The sequence below is a fragment of the Lepisosteus platostomus genome, chromosome 13 (genome assembly GCF_059453375.1).
Source record: "Lepisosteus platostomus isolate fLepPlt1 chromosome 13, fLepPlt1.hap1, whole genome shotgun sequence".
NCBI classification, from domain to species: Eukaryota; Metazoa; Chordata; class Actinopteri; order Semionotiformes; family Lepisosteidae; genus Lepisosteus; species Lepisosteus platostomus.
In genome coordinates this window covers 4,374,747-4,389,816 of record NC_142623.1, presented here as the reverse complement: position 1 = coordinate 4,389,816, position 15,070 = coordinate 4,374,747, and the positions used below count along the sequence as shown (strand labels likewise).

At 41.3% G+C, this 15,070-nt stretch overlaps 1 protein-coding gene across 4 annotated transcripts in view; it reads right to left on the bottom strand.

Moving 5' to 3' along the window:
* grhl3 (grainyhead-like transcription factor 3) overlaps positions 1–15,070 on the bottom strand; it is a 49,781-nt gene that overhangs the window by 33,925 nt on the left and 786 nt on the right. For 2 of the 4 annotated variants that reach the window (XM_088602693.1, XM_088602692.1), the window contains exons 2-11: positions 11,475–11,655; positions 11,044–11,108; positions 9,468–9,780; positions 9,144–9,229; positions 8,792–8,948; positions 7,717–7,828; positions 7,010–7,104; positions 4,469–4,627; positions 1,914–1,992; positions 892–1,031 (exon numbers count right to left, since the gene is read on the bottom strand). In XM_088602693.1, the coding sequence (XP_088458819.1) occupies positions 892–1,031; positions 1,914–1,992; positions 4,469–4,627; positions 7,010–7,104; positions 7,717–7,828; positions 8,792–8,948; positions 9,144–9,229; positions 9,468–9,780; positions 11,044–11,108; positions 11,475–11,655 (1,387 nt within the window). Of the gene's footprint in view, positions 1–891; positions 1,032–1,913; positions 1,993–4,468; positions 4,628–7,009; positions 7,105–7,716; positions 7,829–8,791; positions 8,949–9,143; positions 9,230–9,467; positions 9,781–11,043; positions 11,109–11,474; positions 11,656–12,098; positions 12,231–13,213; positions 13,626–15,070 lie in introns of those variants that run through there. The other 2 variants (XM_088602695.1, XM_088602694.1) reach the window with 2 other exon arrangements.

The window sequence follows — 15,070 nt, the reverse complement described above, 5'->3', positions numbered from 1 at the left end:
TTATTCATCGTTGAAAAGATACCTTAGGCAGAGTGTTAACAGAGGGGGCAGGAAAAGAACTAGTGCTTAAGGTGATGTCTTGCCAGGTGCATTTTGTTTCATTAAGAAGGCTACTATCTCCCAAAAGCAGGCAAACTGTAGAATTGCAGTGCACATTGTACAAATGCTTGTGAGTAGAAAGAAGTACAAACAATATAATTGATATGCTCATGGAAATTTATCAGAAGCATCTCTTTTTCCCATCGCTTCTGTCCATATGTACACAGACTTCCCTTAAACAACAGTTAATGTGCACTGGAGCACAAAAATTCAGTCCACAAAGAACCTGGACCCCAAGTTTCAAGTGAATAACACCAGGACACACCAGAGGTCAGGGCATGCCACCACATGCAGAAAGTGGTTTATGCATGGGAGTGTGTCCGTACAGTTGCTCGAATAGGACGACTGGATTCACATGCAAATAGTGCACATGGAAATAAGAATGTTTTGGCAAATAATTGAATTTGAATCTGAATGTAGAGGCCGCTCTCAGAAAAAGAATCTGTGATGTCAAGATAGTGACAGTAATGTGTTGATAGAGATGATCTTCCCCCTTCCCACTAAGGTCTGCCCAGTTCCTCCCTGCAGTAGTTTGTTTGCACAGCAACGAGAATCAGGTCCCATGCAAAGAATGCAGACCTTATCAGTCAGGTGAACAGCACACACCCTGAGACTGTGGGAAACTCCCAGACACCTCCCGGACCGTCTTTACTGGGTTTTGTCAACACACTGAAGAACATCTCAGTAGCGGCTGTCCACTGAGAGCCGAGCAGGCCAGGGGGAATATTCCATAATGTTTTAGCTCAGGTGTACCCATTGGGAAGTCCTGCACAAACAGACGAAAAGACTTACCAGGCCACATCTCTGCATGTTGGAATAGTGGATTTCTGGAATGAAGAGGACAGGCTGTGTGACGAGGTCTTCTAATGCCTTGAAATAGGTGCAGTCGCTGCCACTTGAACTTGACACCACTGACTGTTTCCCATGTGCACCTGTAAACAGGATAGTATGCATATTACTCTGCATTTTTTCACTTTCGTTTCAGTCTGAAAACGTGAGAGCATCAAAAAGGTGAATTATGTTGAAAGTACAGCTTTACATATATTGTAGATCACCAATAAATTGTCCAGGTCTGGAGCATCTGCAAAGAGGTAGTTGAGGTTTTCTAATGCGAGGGTAACTCAAATACTAGACCTCCCAATTCAATAGGATTTATGTACAACCCTGTCTCTAGATGGTTCATTAACAAGGTAATCAATGCATTTATAATGATCAAATAACAGACTGTGTCAAAGATTTGTGCTGGAATGCATAGGGAGGCCTGGTATTTCACTATCCTGACTAGTTGAGATGGAGCAATCCAGTATGTTTTCAGACAATTTATCCCTCCCTGCAGAAATGTAAAGGCTTTGGAATGTATTTAAAGGGACAAAAGATAATTTTATACTTGCCAGATCATTTATGGAGTCAACAGTGAGAGATTAATATAAAATGTGCCTTTAAGGAAAATGATGTCATATTCAGAACTGGAAACTCAGAAATTAGATAAAAGCACCGCGGGAAGATTAAACTCATCTACAGTTCACAACACAATAAATATATTCCAGCTTTCTGCTTAAATGGTTGTGTCAGTGAAAGGTTAACTTGAAATATGGGCCTGTTTGCACAACAGTAAATCTGACAAAGTCTATAGGAAGTCTCCTAAGTAAAATAGTCAGCATGAGGCACAGACATGTTACAATTGAATTTTTTTAAATGCACTTCTTGGATGTTTCCTTGAAATGTGTAAACCCCTCGTGCGATGCAAGTTGTTATTATTTTAACTTGAAATGCTCAAAATACATGGAGTACACTGGAGACAGCTGATGTCTTACCGCTGTTACTAGAATCTGCGCTTTTGGCCTTCCTTCTTGACTGCTTTCTATCTTCATCTCTCATCTTCCTCTCTGCCCCCTGCAGGACAAAACACATCATCAGACCTCACATAATTTTGTGATTTTCAGATTGACAAAACATGCCAGTAGTACACTTAGCAGGGGTATATAAATAATGAGAATCTGTTGTATCATTTCAGAATATTTCAGGAAACAATACATTCAGTATATATTATTTCTGAACAGTATATTCAAACAATATTATTCATGTATTCATGTTTGTTGTTACTTTATTAGGTATGCAACATGTGGACTTGCTTACAGGTTCTTAATGTAACATTAATGTTGCTTAATGTTAATGTGCTTAATGCATTAAAAATAATCATCAGATTAGTATAAAACACATTTCTCTCAGCCCAGACTAACTTGGGACTCTACCACTCAACAACTATAAAGCTCAAACAGGAAGTAAGGTTCTATAATTATTTGCTGACATGAGGAGCAGGGTGTTCTGTGATTAACTAAAACAAAACTTTGCATGGAGCCCTGAGGTTGTTTTCAATGGCAAACCCCACAAATGAACACAATCGAACTGAGCCCCCCAGGACAGCAGGCGTTTGAGCTGCATCATAAATTACCTGCCTGAAACCTACAGGAGAAATACTTTACCTTCAAAAGCATTTGCATTATCCCCAAGGTGCACTCCCTAGTTTCGGGGGGTTGCTAAAGGTGTTAGTTTTTGTTTCACTCTAATCATTTTGCAGCCTAAGGCTAATTCCACAGATCTGGAGTCTAAAATGGCTCCAGTTTTTCATTTTTTTTCTCCCTGCAGGCCTGCGGCTCAGTGACTGAAGACCACAATGGCTGATTCCACCAGAAATCCAGACATGGGCTTGCCGCCTTTACTTTAGGAGTGATTTTGCACAGTAACAAATATCACACATATATCAAGTACACGTCCCCAGGTTCTTTCTTTTACACTGCTGCTGTGTAAATCAAAAACCCATTTCATAATTTAAAAAGAACATCACACTTTTAAAAGCAATAAGTTATGTAAAGCTAATGATGGCTGTGTTCGATCTCTGAATATACACCTCAGATGGAATTTCAATGAGCTTAAGGTAAAGGATTTAGAGTTCCAAACACAACACCTGTTTAGCCAAACATTACCACTATATCTCCAAAGAATAGAGCTTGATTACTTCTTCTTCTTCTCTACAGTATAAAATCTTCATTTCCCTTTTCAGTTCCAACTAAGGATGCACCGGGTGATTTGAAGTATAACTCTGATTTTCTTTTCGGTCTTATGCCTTCTCACAGTTGACATTAAACAAAGAAAACTGCCTTCAGTTCTGCAGAGCAGTCATGAATGACAACGTGATGAGAGCTTTTTATTGCTTTGCAAGCGTTTTTCTGCCCACACATAAGGGTAAGGAAAGAATTATTCTGTTTTACACAATCCCATCTCTGATCTTGCTCAAATTTAATACAGACTCCTCATGTCAGCCAGCCAGTATAAAAACACTAAGGAAACCTCTTCGAATAAAACCTACTATAAGGTACCTAGTGTTTGTTTTGTGTGGAGAATTATCACAATGAGACATTTCTATACAGCAGGAAATGCAGACACAGAAAGAGTTAGGAGGTCATGAAGGTACAGGCAGGGATTGTAGCCAAGATGGAGTGTTTTTTTACAGTTCTTATCTACTTGTTCTGTGCCCACAGGGTGTCTTAATGAGATCATCTTTTCATGGAGGAGCAAAAAACAACTGATATGATTTAATCAGCTAGCTTTTTGACTTCAGTTGTATGGTGATATTCATACCACAAGCACAATCAGTGAAGCGGCACTTTTAGGTTTTAGTCACTGATTGGATGTGAAAAGCGAGTGACTAGAACATGATATTTAAAGCCCTTGTTTCTGTGGGCTCTGAGCAAAGCATTCTTTTTCTTTAATTAAAAAAAGGGATTGACAACTTTAGCCATACTTGTCTCTCCTTAAGGCTGACAGAGTGCTGTTGTGATTAGTGCTGACTCACAGCTCTGCGGTTCAGGTTCTGCTTCTGGACTGGGTCGTGTGTCTTCAGTGTGGAGTTTGCATCCATGTCTGCATGGATTTTCTCCAAGTGCTCCAGTTTACTCCCACATTCCAAAGCCAGATAGCTAAGTAAACTGTCCCTATACGTGTGTGTGTGTGTTTTTGTTTCTGGAATAAGCCCTGGATTGTCCTGACCCTTACCAGACATAAGCATCTTTATGAAAATGAAAGGATCTCCAGTCATGTCTGCTCAAAACATTTCTGGGTTTCCTATGTACTGCACGTGTCCATGTTTTTCACAAGCCCCCTTACTGGAGTGCCCGCTCATGAGCAGAGGCACCGTGCAGACCGACAGCTCTTCCACTGTGGGTCCTCCTTGCTTTTGTGTGTGTGCTGCTGGAAACAGAGAGCTCTTAAACGTGTGTGAACAGGCTCGCAGACTTCCACCGATACCAGCGTAAAGGCGGGGTGGGGGAGTGGGGGGGTGGAGAGGAGGGAGAGAGAAAGGCATATTTACTTTGTCACAGAAGATTTTGATCTGGCAGGCTGCCCTGTGGATGAGGCGGTTGGTCCCTGTGCCGTAGTCGTAGGTGTCAACCTGGAGGTTCAGGGGGAGCCCCTTTACTCCCTTCTGCGAGGAGAAGTCTGTGCTCAGGCAGTTGATCCCAACATAAACCTGGAACAGCAAAGTAGAGTTTAAATACTAGTAATACTAGAGAGGCAGCCACTACTTTACTTTCTGCTATGCTTTCTTATCCTCATTTGATTTTAGTTGATGTATCTTTCCTTTGATTTTTATCTCTGTTAATGCTTCGTTTTGTTTAAAAGGTGGTGTTACCTGTACTTTCGCGACTTTTTGCCATATTTCTGAGGCTCTGTGGTTTTATGGTGTGGCTGGGAGGGGGGACTAGGGTCCGTAATTTAGGAGATGCAGAACTGAGTAACTTTTTTTCAGTTGTTTATATTGATGAAGTGTCCCACTTGTAAAACTGCAATAAAAATATGAGCCAAATACAAGAGTGACGCAGTAAAAACCAGGTGAAAGCTGACACACCAGGTAGGAAGCTCTATTATTTCTCAAGTGCTCAAACACTTCCCATTCCTCTCCTGTGTTTATGGAACTCTCCTTACAGAATTTCAGGTGTCCAATAAATGTTACAAGCATTTGATCCACCAACCCCCATCATACCAAAAAGCATTATTTTAATATTTTATATATATATATCTGATGCTGAAAACCAAGATATGGCTCAGTTTAACCAAAAGGGCATTTATTGTGAACCATCTGAAGCCTTGGGCAACCTATGGCCTCTAGTTTCCTGGAAATATGTTAATTAAATCTCTTTTTTACCTAACGGTGCTGTAAAAAATGAGAGGGAGCCCTGGCAGGAGATCAGGACACACCTGTTATTAATGATCTGAAATTGCAAGAGTGGGCGAGGAGAGGTGTGACATAACGGCAGGACATTGTCGAGCAATAGGTCTCGCATGCATCACCCATCAGAGCACAAAAGAGCCCTGCCGCTCCCCGCCCGCTAATTAGGCTCCTTGTCTCGTTGACCGGGGTGATTGGACGGGAGTTTGTTCCTAGAGCACTTGCAAAGAGCAAGCAGAGACCTGTCCATGCTGAAACTGCGTGGCTGCTGAGTCGACCTAATGGGAAACCGTTCGGCTTTGTCTTCAGTTTCAGTGGAAATGAGCAAAACCAGATCATGAGGGAATGTCAGTCTGTGCAAGGGGAATATTCCATTTCCCTCAGTATCCATAATGGAAGTCAGTATGGAAACAAACTGAGCTTAACGGTTTGTGTGTGTGTAGATGAAGGGAGTGAAAACCAGTCTTTAACAGGAGTTAAGGTAATTAAAATACAAATAATGCATCCGCTAAAAGCTAATTAAAAGCAGTTAGAGATCAAACCTATAAGAATTAGCTGCATAGGAAAGCTTGCAAATCTTGAATGTATAGCAGTAAATATATCCATAATCTAAGGCTTTTTAAGGTAGTTTAATGCTCTGAATAAAATATCCACTGTTCAATAGAAGCTACTAATCTACTTACTAAAATAAAACATACATGCCTGAGCATCTGACCCCTTAGGAATTAAGCCTTGCATTCAGCCAGTGACACAGGTACAGGAAAAAGATGGGGGCAGAAGTCACCAGACTCAATTGGGCCAATCAACCTTTCATGCTGCTTTAATATTTCTCTCTCATGGACTGTCACAGGCTCTAAGGGTGATGTATTGCCTTTCAGAAACTCCGGCATAGCATGAGAAATGTTGGAGCTCAGCCAATTGGTTGGTTGTGTAGATTTGTTGCGATAACAGCTCAGGGAGCAGGTGTCTGTGGACAAAACGAAGGCAGAATTCTCTCTGTCTCAATCTTTTTTTCCACCTGCTCCTAGTTTCGCTGTCCCCACCCGTGAAAGGCCCAAGGCGAACTGTAGATCAGATTGACTGAGTGCTGTTCAAAGAGTGTGTTCTGATGACAGTCGCCTCAGGGTGCTACGTGCTTAGAATTTTTAAATCCCACTGACACCCTTCTACCTTAAAATGCTGATTATCATCCTGAAAAAGAGGTTTATTGCTTCGGCTGAAGATTTCTAAATTACCCCATAGTAAAAACTCCACGTAGGGAGTTTAACATTTGGTTTCAGTCAGGTGTTTTTTTCTGCAATGAGGACATTCTTCTTTATTAGATTTCCCGGTATGTTGGCAGGCTACAAGATGAAAACAGCATCCCGGCGAGAGCCTGTGTGAACCCGGCACAGATTTCTTTCATTCGGTGGGATTGCGAATAGTTAAGACGTTGGGTTTTTTTCCAAGGGGTGTCACCACATTAAAACCAGCCAGAGTGACAGGAGTGCCAGAGATCAGCATTCAGGAGAGCCAGGAGTGGACAGGTTGAGTCTGGAGGCTCTGGACATTTGAATACATACCAACGAAGATAAACGGCTAATGTACCGCATAACCCCAGCGGTGTCATGACACCGCGACAGTAAAAGCAGTGTTTCGACAGCCAGACAACCCTGCTCCCTTTATCTATTCAACTGGCCTTACCTTTGCTTCCTCGGTGGTGTTCCAGATGAATGACAAGGCATTGAATGCCACTTCTTCCACATTGCTCACACCGCTGAAGACCTCTTTGTAGTCAGCTGAAGGAGAAAGCAACATGTCTTGTTATCCTGATTTGCAGGAATGCCTCCTGTTCACTACTTTGGTTCGCTGGTACTTTTTTATACCATAATAAAAATTAAAGAGATTCTGAAAGGCTGGTGACAGAGGACTGATTCTTATCTAACTGGGGCAACTGGCCTGCAGGTTTCATTGGAATTAGCAATTGGATAAAGCATATGGAAAAGAAAAACGCTTTTCAAAAATGAGTAATTACAATGGGAGTTGGTATGAGTAACCTATAGGTAAATCTTTATCATAGGTAATACCTAAATAAAGGTAAAATAGATCACGCCTGTGAATGACTCATATCAGCTGGAGCAGAGGGCTCAAGATTTAAATAATGAAGACATCAGCTGAATTTGTCATTGCACGGCATGACTTTTAGCACTCTCTAGAAGTCAGCAGTGACGCGATTCAGAGAAGGAGGTGGCAGAGGTTGTTGTCTGCGCAGCAAAGTAAGCAATTGCAGGACGGCGTTTAAGAAGATTGACATCTCCCTCACTGTGTTCATTCCTGACCTGACCCTGTACTGGAGCCCAGTTCTCTACAGAGCTGTGGGAATAGGAGCTTCATGCCAGAGGACATCATACCTATGTCAATGACCCGCTGCTTAACGGTAGGCTGTCGGGAATGCCAGTGATTCCAGCACTTCAGCTGCGTCTCTGCGTTCTTCTCATTCTCAAACACGGCCATGACTACCGTCTGCGGAAAAAGAGACACCGGACCCGCTGTTAGTGGGATGGGACCCAAGTGGATGAGAAAAAATCACCATTCTTTCCAGCAGTCCCAGACTCTGTGACGATGCTTCACGCTCAGAAGCCATGTTAAAGCTGCACATCGCACTGGGAGAGCTGCTGCTGCTCTGGGTAACTGTGTGTCTTTGTGACACATGGAGCGGTTGCCGTACTGCTTTTACGATCGGGATTTTTAAACTTGATCAAAAAATTAACTGAATAATAGTGAAATCACAGATTGAAGGACAAAACAGTGAGCCGTTAAATTTGGAGGGTAACAGAACGGTTTGTAGCCCTCTTTTGGTTACAACTTTGGTAAATTCTTTGTAAAATTCTGTTGTTTTGCAAAGAGAATTTGTCATGAAGCTGAGACACCACACCCCTGCATTGCTGATTAGAGAAATGTGGGTTACCCATAAGCATCCCGTGTTACGGAGCTCTGCTGCGTACAGACAGACACGAATGGATTTGCCTAAAGAACTCCATTGTCCTGTATCACGATTTGGGTTTAGGCCAAATCAATCGCTTACCTCAAGACCCCAGAGTGACGGTACGTTTCCACCGAGGGCTGCTCTGTCTAAATAAATACATGCCTGTTTTTTTCTTTTTCTTGAGTTCCATAAAAACTCAGTTACTGAGATGTTAAAATCTCAAAAATGGACACCCACACATCATTGAGTGAAGGTGGTATAAATGCCCTCAGGTATCCACTATCATCGTCAGGCCACCAAAGACCCAAATTCTGAAGGTACTGTATATTTGAGGTATAATTTGAGGTTACCAAAATGACCACAACACCAGTTCAAGCATTACACCAGTAAACACGGCCTGATGGGTAATGACAATCGCTACCCAGTTTATTGTGAGTGTAATTGCTGGCCTGACGGAGGTACGGCACAGCAAGCAGAGACAGAATGGTTGAGAGTCTGACCTTGACTTTGTTGGACGAGAGCCCTGCACAGCCCTCTCCTCCTGTGGCTTTGAGAGTGATGGGGTAGAACTGTCCCTTGTTGAGGTAGGCCATTGGAATCTCAGAGGATTTGTGCTGGGAGGCCTGGGGAGTACCCAGCGTGTACTGAAATTCATTCCTGAACGAAAGCGCAGACGTTAGAAGAGAGAAAGGTTGGGTTTTCAGGTCAAGCCCTAAAAAGGCTTCTAACCAGTGCAAACTTCTTAGACAAAAAAAATCAAACTGATATATAGAGGCACCTTCCTTGTTTAGGTTCCTAAAAATGAATTGGATCTTTTCAGAGCTGAGATTAGAGCTGAGAGCTACAGCATACCTGTATTTGTCTGAAGGAGAGCTGGTGTAGGTTTCGGAGTAAACTGGACTGGTTGGCTCTCCGAACAAATCGCTGCAGGGCAGAGGCTGCAGAGGAACAATAAAAATGTCAGAGAAGAAACACCCTACAGGAGCCGTATAATTATTCAGTGTTTGTTTATTGGGATTCCATGTCATTTAATTGAAGTCAACACCCTCTTTTTTGTTTTATAGATTTAGAAACCAATGGAGGACAAGGGTGTCTGTCAGCAAGCATATGGCATTGTAAAACTGAAACGTGGTTTTTTAAATGTTATGCATGGCAGAATTCCGGTTTGTGTCTCACCTCGTGGGGACCTTCTTTAAAAGTCGTCTCGGCCGCCCATTTCTGCTGTGGCGAGAGCAGGATGGAGTCGAAGATGGAGTTGTCATACACTTCGCTGGAAGTCATGAGGAAGTCCTCAGAGTGCGACTGCTTGACAGGGCAGGGAGCGACGCGCTGCCTCTCCATTTTCTCCGTCTCCAGACACAGCAGCTGAGGCTTCTTATTCAGCTCTGAAATTTCCTGAGGCGCAGAAATGTTTTCAGGCACTAGAAACTTCATGAGGTGATTCGGATTCTCCAGGTTGGTCAGCTCTGGAACAGCTCCGTTGCAACTCCTACAAGAGATTAAAGCGTTAGACCTCCTTCCCTTCCCCCCCAAAAAAATCCCCATCCATATGCTATATCGATTTATCCAATTTAGAGCTGTGGGAGAACTGGAGCCTATCCTGGAAAACAACAGGTGCAAGGCAGGATACACCCTGGACGGGATGCCAGTCCATCACAGGGCACACACAGATTCAAACATGCACGCTTACACCAGGACCCAATGTGTTTCCCAGAAAACAAATAACCTAGCAGTATGCTTTTGGACTTCGAGAAAAAACCCGAGCATGCAAGGAAAACACAGGGAGAACAAGCAAACTCCATCTCCGTGCAGACAGCACCCCAGGAGCTGAGCCCAGAGCCCCTGGGCTACATGGCAACAATGCTAACCACTGCACCACTGTGCCACCCAGTATACTTATAACGTAAATGATGGTAAAAGCATGGTAAAGCCAAGTAAACAATGTAAAGTAATAAGAGAAGTATAGACAGTTCATGGTAAAAACTGCAAAAATGCTAGTGGTTTAGTAAGCTTGTGGTTTTCAACATGTATGAGGAAGTCTTCACTGGCAGGCCTCAGGCATGTTTGATAACTATGTTGATGTGGCTGTCAAATGATGCCTTTCCACCTGCTCAATATGGCCACAGCTTGCTGCAGTGCTCCAGAATCTATTTAGACTTATCTATATATCTATATATCAATATATACAATGCATACAGCATTTGAGTTGTTTAAACAGCACTCCATTGTGCAGAATTTTCACTGAAAGACCTTGCTCATTTTTCATTTGATTTTCCTTGTGATCTTGTTTAAAAAAAAAGAGCAAGAGCGAGGTCAGTTTGAAATGTGTTTGGAATTCATCTACTGAAATTGGCGTCTTCTCTTGCGAAAAACACATAGGCACAGGGATGAGGTATTCTACTTCGGCTCAAGCCCTGTTTGCACTGTGGATTATCCAGTCACCCTGACTTCAGCCTTGGCTGAATTGCTCCATACTCGTGCTGAATGAAAGCAGAGTAATGGCAGCCTTTCTTGTTCGGGACACTAAAATAACACACGCCTCTTTCTCGTCTCAGTGAGGTCTTATCTGTCAATGGCTGTCAAGTGTCTCTCCCACTTTCTTTTAAGAGGTGTTTTTTTTTAATTCTCAACTTCTCCCACCCTTCTTTATAAATGCAAGGCAGCCCATAAATCTTTTCTCTAAAAGATGACAGAATAATGCTACTCTGACATTCACGGCTTAAACAAACAAGTCAGCTGAAGAGAGCCTTACCTTTTAATTGGCTCGTACAGGCCATTTCCTCTGTTTGAATGGAACATCTTCTGGTCTTTTGAGGCCTAAAAATATAGATCTCAAGTAATCAGCATCATTTATATAGCACTTTATGCATGTTTTAGTGTCAAAGCAACTAACACTTTTGCATTCGGTTGCTCCTTTGTGCTACAAATCCTCTACAATCTACTAAAAAAACCCATGCAAATGTTATTTACAAACTCAATAATTAGCTTGGCAAAATGTCTGCATTTGTTAATGACAGTAGGATTGTGATACATTTATTACACCTGCAGTTTAATGAAAACAGCAGTTCTAATTTCAAAATGTAGATGTAATTTATCTAGAATTCTAACAGAGATACCTTTCCTATTCCCCTTAACACAGAATGACCCAAATAGATTTATTTTCTCAAATATCCAGGGCATCACCTTGTTGTACGAGTCGTAAAAGAAGCTCAGGGCAATACTGTCGTCATCACTGTTTGATTTCATCCTCTTATTCGAAGCCATCAGCTGGTTGTCAGCGTATGAGTAAGCATCCATTTGGTTGTTGTAGGAGTACCTCTGGCAGTTTAAGCTATCATTCTGAAGAACCATCACAGACCTTAAGCTGGGGAGAAAAAAATTGCTTATGAATGTCATGATCCTGACAAAATAAAAGTTTTCTGTGCATTAGAATGAACATGCAACAATTGTTTTATATATTAAATTAAACAATCAGCATTTACTCCTGGCTCAATAAATTAAAACAGTGAACGGCTCTTCATCGTGAATCAGTTCATTTGTAACTTTAAACCCTTTTGTGAACCGCTAGATGATTGTTTCTAAAAAAATCAGTTATAAAGTAAACAGAAGTCAGTTAGGACGCTACATATAATTAAAGGACTGTGTTAAATAATAATGGCTTGGACTAAACACTGATTTGGCTGTTGAAACACTCCCTCTTTTGCTGTAAGGGAAAGTATATTCTTTTCCATCAGGAGATCACATTCCAAATCAGTGTTGTTGGCATGGTAACAGCACCTTCACAGTTATAGAGCGTCTCTATTTTACTTTGTAACCTTTTCCCTGAAAGTGCCGCGACAGTGCGATTTGTCTTTCCAAATGGAGCTTCTTGCTCGTAAGTGCAGTCCCAGTTCTGCTTGAGGACCAGGCTCTGTGCTGGAAGTCAAGCTGCATTATAATAACACACCTTAAGCATGAGAGATATTTGCTTCTGGCTATGATGGTTTCGGTTGCAAAACCACAGACCTTTTTTTTTAAACAATAACGCATGAGGGTAGAGGATGTCGTAATGCTGTTTGAAGTGAAAGACACAAGAGTAGGATTTTTACATGATACTTGGCAATCCGCAGCATTTATTAAAGAAATGAAGGCAGAACAGGGAAGTTCTGACTTCATGAGAGCTTCTTATGGCCACAGCTCTACATGCAACAACACCCCCACTCTTGTAATGTTGTAACCTTCTATCAATTGCAGTTCTGATTGTACACATTTGGTCATAAAACTAATCGGATTTACAGAGGCATGTTATATGTATGTCTAACATCACATCACACAATTAATTTAAAATACAGAATTTTTTTTTTCTTCACCCACCACTTATTGTATTATTTAAATAAGGACATCAAAAACATCTCGTTTGTTCCACAGAAACATTAAATAAACTCTTTAGCCAAAAGTCAATCAATTAACATTTTACTGTATTCAGTGAATAAGTTGGACTCTGAGGGCAAAGGTAGAGGCCACTCTGAAACACCAGCTGAGAATTGTGCAATTAAGTCAGTTAAATAGAAAATCAAACTTAGACTCTAAGAATGAGTGCAATAGTGATATTTAAACATATATATTGCAGGTGAAAATATAATATGAAAATTGGTAAATATCTGGGTATAATGGCATTTTGTATTGTATTTCATGTTTTACTAAATATCCAGAAGAACATTAAACTGATTTTACTGTGAAAAGACAGTCTTGCTGTGGTTATCTTTACACTTGCCATCATAAAATATAGGGTAGCTTTTTAAAATGTATAGGTTTCAAGACATTTGTCAATTTAGACATTTTCTGGTAATTATGTTTGTGTTTAAATATTGACTTTAAAAAAGCGCTTGTCCTAATAGTCTTTTACATGTATTTTCCAAGGCAATTCAATTAAGGAGACTTACCTGTTCTCTCTTTCAGGGAAGGGGTAGAGGTGTCTGTCTTTATAAAAACCTTCCCAGTGTGGGAAAACTCCATCATAGTAAATCTTTATTCTGAAGCCTTTTGTGAAAGTGACTATTAGCTTTCTGTACTGGAAGCTTAATGAGGTTTAAGCAAACCTTCACCCCAGTTCTATGCAAGAGTTTTTAAATCAATACATTATGAAGGCTGAGCAATAAATGAACAGCTAGTATCCAGAAAAAAAAAAGTTTTATCCAGCTCTTGCAATAATATGCTCCTGGGGTATCCAGTTATCCACCCATCCATTTTCCAACCACTATACAGTACCCAAAACAGGGTCACGGGGGACCCGGAGTCTATCACAGCAAGAAACAGGGACAGGACACCAGTCTATCGCAGGGCATACACAACAATGCCCACATTCACACTTAAATCAGAGCCACTTTTCCCAGAAACCAACAAGTATGAAGAACACTTTTTTCACACTGGAAATATTCTCCTAGTCTTCCCCTAGTGTCTGTGAGATTCACTGCCTGAGGAATCTCTAAAGGGCAGAGCCCAGGGCAATTCAGAAGCCAGAAGACACTGCGTTACACTGGTCACTGTGTTTTTCTCGTCAGACAGGTATACTCATGTAAAAGGACTCTATCATGAGGTTAACTGACTACCTGTCTACTGCACCAGCTCTCGGCACATTAGCTCAGACAACTTTAGAGACCCTCAGGCCACTGGAGAACACTGTGGGCCTCAGTATAAATTATTCTAAATGTAATGTACATGATAAATTAGACTGATGTAATGCCTAGGCACAAATCCTGGTTTCAGCTCCTACACCAAACAGCCAATCCCACTGGATCTATGGTAGGACATATAGATAATATGCAAAATGTGTATGATGAGATTTATTTCTTAGTATAATACACATTCAGAACAAACAAAAGGGAACTTCTACGTATAGTTTAATGTCCATGTTTAACCCATTTCTAGAAAAAGCTGAGCTGAGACTCTTCTTCTCACACAGGGAGTTTGTCTCTAAGGGTGAGCGAGCATGGAATAAGAGGTCATCCCACCAGCTCCTCGCTGAAAGGCACTAGGCTTCAAAATTGTCAATACAGAGCAGAGTAAACAGGGGATTCTGACTGAGGATCTGGTTCCTTTAGTCTTGGATATACAAGAGTAAACCTGTATTTGTTTGGAAATTTCACAGCTACCGAGATAAGCCTCCCCCACCCACCCACCCTTTGACGAAGGTAAGATCCCGTAATAAAAAAAGAACAAGCAAACAATCTCAGTGGCTTACAGGTGTTTAAAATGCAAAGGTGCTGACAGAAAGGAGCCTTAGACTGCTTTAGTGGGCAAATTTTTATGTGAAGAAAAAAAGACTAATTTGCTGCTCTTGCAAAGTTAACACTGTTTTTAACTGTCTTTAATGCTAACTTTAGTGCCTGTCCCATATTCTCGGGCCTGGTGATTACAGCACACTGGTTTCATAGCTCTGAAGTGTACTCAAATTCCTACACTGCAGGTAGGGGAAGCACACCTGCCAGAAAAAAAGAGGCACCTGCAGCATCATCCAGAGCCTTAAACTATTTCAAAACACAGCTCTCAAAACAGAATCTTTTGAGCTCCTTCTGTACAATCATTATAACACTTAATGGCCACACAATATTGTAACATTTGCAGGTCAATATGGAAAGATTATACAGATGGATACCTAAAGACCATTGGCATATTTTTTCAATTTTCTCATGGTGCTTGTGATGGCCAGGGTTAAATTTCCATTTAGGTTACTGTATATGTTTATACATTTATTGCTTTTTTTTCCTATTGCTTGTGGGGCTATGCAGTACGTTCTCACC